The sequence below is a fragment of the Larimichthys crocea genome, chromosome XI, assembly GCF_000972845.2.
Source record: "Larimichthys crocea isolate SSNF chromosome XI, L_crocea_2.0, whole genome shotgun sequence".
Taxonomy (NCBI): Eukaryota; Metazoa; Chordata; class Actinopteri; family Sciaenidae; genus Larimichthys; species Larimichthys crocea.
The window spans coordinates 5,222,893-5,228,752 of NC_040021.1; the positions used below are offsets into that span (position 1 = coordinate 5,222,893).

The 5,860-nt window shown below is 39.5% G+C and overlaps 1 protein-coding gene across 1 annotated transcript; it reads right to left on the reverse strand.

The window, feature by feature from the left end:
* Positions 1-461: 461 nt before the first annotated feature.
* LOC104931009 (protein yippee-like 5) lies at positions 462-4,022 on the reverse strand. The gene is made up of 3 exons (XM_010745923.3): positions 3,809-4,022; positions 2,242-2,387; positions 462-1,509 (listed from the first exon to the last, which is right to left on the reverse strand). Exons 2-3 carry the CDS (start codon positions 2,380-2,382, stop codon positions 1,288-1,290), a joined length of 363 nt encoding a protein of 120 aa, XP_010744225.1. The 5' UTR covers positions 2,383-2,387; positions 3,809-4,022; the 3' UTR covers positions 462-1,287.
* Between the last annotated feature and the right edge of the window lie 1,838 nt (positions 4,023-5,860).

A 5,860-nucleotide genomic window follows, 5' to 3' on the forward strand; every position in this document is an offset into this window, starting at 1 on the left:
AGTGGGTTATTGTTCCTGACACTGAGTGTGGTGATAACTTCATCACAGTGATGACCTCTGAGAAGAAGCTGTTCTTGTCTCAGTTTGTTTTGGTGTGCAGTGTTCTGTATCCATTACTCTGTTAACCTTTACCTGTATTGTATTTCTGTAATTTGCTATGCTCAGTGTTTTGTTTTTTGCACTTTGCAGCTTTTCTATCTCGCAGCTGTGACTTGCTACTGTGATTAGTCCTGTGATAACCTTTAAGGCCAAGATGAAGGACAGATTCCCACAACGGGAAGATTCCCTTGTCAGCACGAGAAACAACTGAACTCTAGAATCTTGTAATCTGTTTCTGGTCAAGTTAGATACAGGACAGGAACTGTTTAAAGGCTCTAAACCAGGAACCTTCCTGCTGTGAGGTGACGGTGCTAACATCCAATACAATATAAAAACATAAATAAGGACAGATTCAAATAATACACTGTTTGAATTTATTTATTTTTGACAAAAAACAAATAAATATGTTCCAAGTTTCATCCAAATCATTTCTCAATTTCCACCGCTCAACTGAAATATTTGTAGAATTGTGAAACCTTTAACTGAAGTGGCTGAACAGCACGTGGAATTAAAAGTAAGATCAGTAAATCAGGTGGCTGGAACATTCACAACGAGACGTCTGAAAACCTGTCCTGATCAAATTTATCGTATAAAATAAAGTGGAGGCATCTAAACTCTTCATAAGTTCAGTGATAACATCAATAATCTGTTGAAGATGATAAATATTAAAATCTATTTACTTTGCTAATATTCTCTCTTATTCTGGGGAAGACTTTGGTACAGTGAATACTAAAGAAATAAAGAACTTCTGGCATTGTGTCACGCCAAACACACTGCGTAGTGACTAAAACTTCAGTGAAGAGTCAGAATTCACCTGCGCAGGTATCGGCTATTCAAACCTCTACATAACATCTATCTGTCGGAGCTTCTTGTCAGGCAGCAGGAGCGAATCCTCTGCCTCTGACTGCAGCCAAAATCCCACCACACCAACACACTTTACCAACATCACAGCCTGTTGGGAAAGTACTGAAGCTGCAGGCGATTTTCAAATGGGTAGAGAAGCAATGGTATTATCACCCATCATAGAAGATATTCTTGTTTCCCCACAGCGACACAGCTTGTGATATTATTTTGGTGGAGCTCTACTCACGAATGGCACACTGTCCATGCAAGTCCATGCACTGCTGCTGGAGGAAAAGCTGTAGTACGCACGGGTTGAGCACTGTTAGCGGCGACACAAGCGGAAACTCAAGAGTTGTCGGAGGGGACGTGCTCAAAGCCTTCGCTCTCCCTCACCAGCGCCCTCTCCAGGATGACGCGGCCCTCCTTGTAGCGCTGGCTCTCCTCTGTGGCGAACTCGTACATCCAGCCCAGCTTGCTGTTGCAGTTCTTGCAGCTGACGTCCCGCACCATGTGTCTTCCTGTCAGCATCACTCGGTCCTGCACCTCGCTGTGCTGCAGGTTCACAACCTGCAGGGCAGCAGTAACCGTTAACCGCTTTTCTACAGAGAGTTCAGGAGTTTATAAATCAGTAGTATCAGTATCAGCATTACTTTATCTCACTAGAAAATAATTTAGGTTGGAAATGTCAAGAAAGAGTAAATACGAACATTTTTACATGTAATCCGGAGATTGTATTAGAACAAGAGTAAATGTCTAGGAGTGGCGCCATGACTGTGTCTGTTAGGAGACCAATCAGAAGTGACAAATATATCTAAATATGAGCAGGTGGTTTTAATGGACAGGGTGGTCACAGCTGCTCGGACTATCCTCAGATTATGAAAGAATACGGCCGACCCAGATGTTAAAAAACGGATGGAACGGATATCAGAAGACGACCACGCTGGATATTTATTTTGGTTGTTTCAAAGATGTTAATTTATCCTTTGTATATATTGTTATATTATTATGTTCCAGATACTGTCTGTCGATGTTTAAGTTCATTTTATGTTGTATGTATGTACAAATAAGAACTTTAATGTCAAAAAAAAGACATTTGGGCCAATTTAGAATTTAAGATTTACATAACTTTTTGTTAGAGAGAACACTTACGTTAATAAATAAAGAGTTAGTAATCATCAACATTGCCACCTTGCCATCTGTTGATGAGGAACTGATCTACGGTCCAAACGTTTACACTGACATATGTCATGAACACTACTGTTCTCCATGATCCAGGTGAAGGAAGAGACATGCAGGCACCTTGTTGAACAGGAAAGCTCGGCCGGTGGCTCCGGTGAAGCGAGTGGAGATGAGCTCAGCTCGGTTGGTCAGGATGGTGTCACAGTTGGCGCAGGAGAAGAGGCGAGTCCCGCCGATGTGATCCAAGAAGATTCGCCCCATTTTGTCTGCAGCCAACAGGCAAAAACAAAAAAAAACACAAAGTAGACTTGTTAGATGATGTAAACACAACAAGAGAAAGCTTTCTTTTCATGTCAGAGATCTTACTGCATCATTTATACTGTGGTAGCTCTGCTTTAACGTCTCTTGTTTTAGGGCTTTTGTTTCGCATCAATGTGATAAAGCAGCTCGATTTATCAGGTATCTAATGTGCTGGATTTGCCGAAAAACATTCCAGTTGAATCATTTTTCCATAAATTGGTTTACATCCCAAATATATAGCCATATATCGTTACATAAAATCACTTAAGATTACCGTGACAAAGCACATGACAGTTACATGTCATTAAAGGACTAAAATATACGGTCCAAACAACAGATTTAGGACTGCAACTAATGCTGACCACTGATCATTTTCTCCATTAATCGATTGGTTGTTTGGTCATTTTGTCCACATATCAAAGATGTTTAGTCGACTGTCACAGAGGACAAAAAAAAAAACAAAAAAAAAACAGGAAATATTCACATTTGAGAAGCTGAAATCAGAAGATTTGGACATTTAAATTAGATTAGATTAGATTAGATTAGATATACATGATTCATCCCACCAGGGGGAAATGTACTTGTTACAGCAGCAGAGGAAAGTGTAGCATACACTACAGAATTAGAAAAAAGTAGAAAAAGCAAAAAAAAACACAATAAACAGACAGAAATATCTATAACCTACACAATAAACACCTTCAAACAGACAAGTACTGAGGATAAAAGTGGCATGATATATAAAAAGAGTGTAAGAAATATTGCAAAGAAAAGTGACCATGATACAAATAATATTATTCAGAATTAGAAATACTTTAATAATCCCAGGGGGAAATTACCTTTAAAACAGACAAGTACTGAGGATAAAAGTGGCATGATATATAAACAGAGTATTGTAATGTAAAGTGACCATAGTGTAAGAAATATTGCAAAGAAAGTGACCATGATACAAATAATAATAATATTGCAAGAGTAGTGACCATGATATAAATAATATTACAAAAATCAAATAAAAGATGAATCAATTACTAATCGCTGCAGCTCTAAATGTATCATAATTTTGTACAAAATAATAATTACTGAGGGCACTGTTTTTGTATTTACAACCAGTATTCATTCATAAAACAATGGTATCAGTACACGTTACAGTTTGTCAGACTGTGGCATTCTGGGACTTGTAGTCATCTCCCCCCCCTGAAGGCATCATTAGGCCAGCGGTATGTCGATGACAAGGTTAAACAAAAAAGACGAGATAAAAACATGTACCTTTCTGTCATGAACTGACACAAAGCTGTAGGTTTAATTAAATGAAATAACAACGCTACAGTTTGATATATTATTGTCAAAGGCAGCTAACAGCTCGAACCAACGGTTAAAACCAACTCCTCACCTCGTAACGGCAGCTAACTGAGCGGATATGCAGCTGGGAGGGTATATTCTCCCGTTGAAGTGTCTTTAATCGCCGGAAAGTCTTTAAATCTTTAAACAGAGTCTCCTTTTTCCCCCTCTACTCTGAGTCCAGTTTGACAACAATAACACGGGACAGCAGTTGATGCTACCAGCCTGTTATAATGGCGCTGGGTGTTTATCAAGCTGGCTACAATGACAAGGGCAGCTTCCGGGGAAATCCTTCAAAATAAAACTAAAGCTAAAGCTATTTATCGAGACGAGGCTGAGGCTGAGTTAATAATGACCACAATCATAATAGGGGCATCCGCTTAAAATGGTAGTAGACTCAGCGTTGGAGACTAATGTACACACATGCGTGGTTGTAATGAGATTTTTTGTACTGTGCTTTTATTTTGAATACAGAGTATCCCCAGTGTTTTCCGTTTGTCGCTGGTAGCTTGATGCAGCTCTAAAGAATGACCACAAGGTGGCAGCAGAGCACAGCTGTGATTGTTCATTCATTCCTATGAGAAAAAATTCCCATAGGAATGAATGGGAAACCCTGAAAAAAAAAAAATTCAATAGACATTTTCAACAATAAACTGCTCTGACATACTTTCACCGAGAGACTTCATTTAAATTTTAAAATGTAGGTACTCTTGCCTTCTCTTCAGTGATTCTCTTCACTCATCGACAGCGTTTACCGTTTTTAAACTATCAAGGCTTAAAGTTGAGCAGGTTTTTAGTCAAATTTCTGGGTTCATAATGGGTGTGTATTGCGCGGAATGTTTGTGCTAGAGTGGATGACATCATCAGCTAGAGTGAGGAGCAGAGAGGAAAAATCAGTGAAAAACTAAAATGTATTCGACTACCGTGGCCTCAAATGCCCCACTACAGACACGATTTATACATAGAAACGTAGGAAAATTTGTCTTCTCACTCACATTCGCCTGCTAAAGCTGTCAGCCTTATAGTTTTGGCATAACACACAAAGATGCGCCAGCAACACCCATCCACAGCCCCATAGACTGTCATGTTAAAAAGGCGGGAACATTTCTGGAGGAAAGCAGAAGTAACGCTTCTTTGAATCGCTCTAAAGGGCACATTTCTTCATTTATCGACGCAAAAATACCTATGTAGACGTTCAGGAAGGGCTGAGGATGCTCACAGTTATGTTGGTTCAATGATTGGAAATACGGTTTGGCCAGAAATCATTCCTGTTCAAGGGATGGTCTTCTCTCTGTCTTGGCATTTCCAACTGACATTCTAACAGGTGCTCTGCTGATTATGGCCGTTGGCCCTGGTTGCTTGGCAACCTCAAGTCTGCCTGAGGGAGGAGAGGGGGGAGGGGCTATTTTCAAAATAAGAGTCCCTTCAAAATAAAAATAAATATGTTAAAAATTACTATTTGAGGTGTGCTTTTTGAATACAGACCCCCGACAACAGCCCACTCGGCACTCTCAAAATTTCTGCAGGAATTTTGGCTAGTTTATTATTATTATTATTTCTTTTGAATTAAACTATACATCTGTGATTAGTTTGGACATTTGTATCTTTATTTAGGCAGTCTTAGAAAGAAATCCATTCTAACACATACACATGTACAAATAATAATAAAATGAAATAAAGGTCACTAATGGTAAGGCAGGACCTGTTATCAAACAAATTCACTCCCAAGAGATAGCTTGGCTTGGTGTAATTAACCAACTAGTCAGGGAGGAGAGCATTTTTAAAACCGAACCCCGCAGTGAAATTTGATCTTCCTCAAGACACTGACACCCACCCAACAAAGAGGCACAGTTTGCTGTTTCCATAGGAGCTTCTGCAAGCTATCATGGAGGTTGAAATAACACGTGCCTCTTTCCCCTAAACATGATTGCCTTCTCCAGGAATGTCATGTCATGTTGAAATATAAATGATAGCTCGATAACCTGGATTGCGGTATCCTGTGAAGTATGTTACACGAATAAATGTAATTAACTTTGTACACAGGGTGCCGCTTAACAGGTGACCTACCAGGCACACTTAGCCCTTGAAAGTTTAGACAGAAATA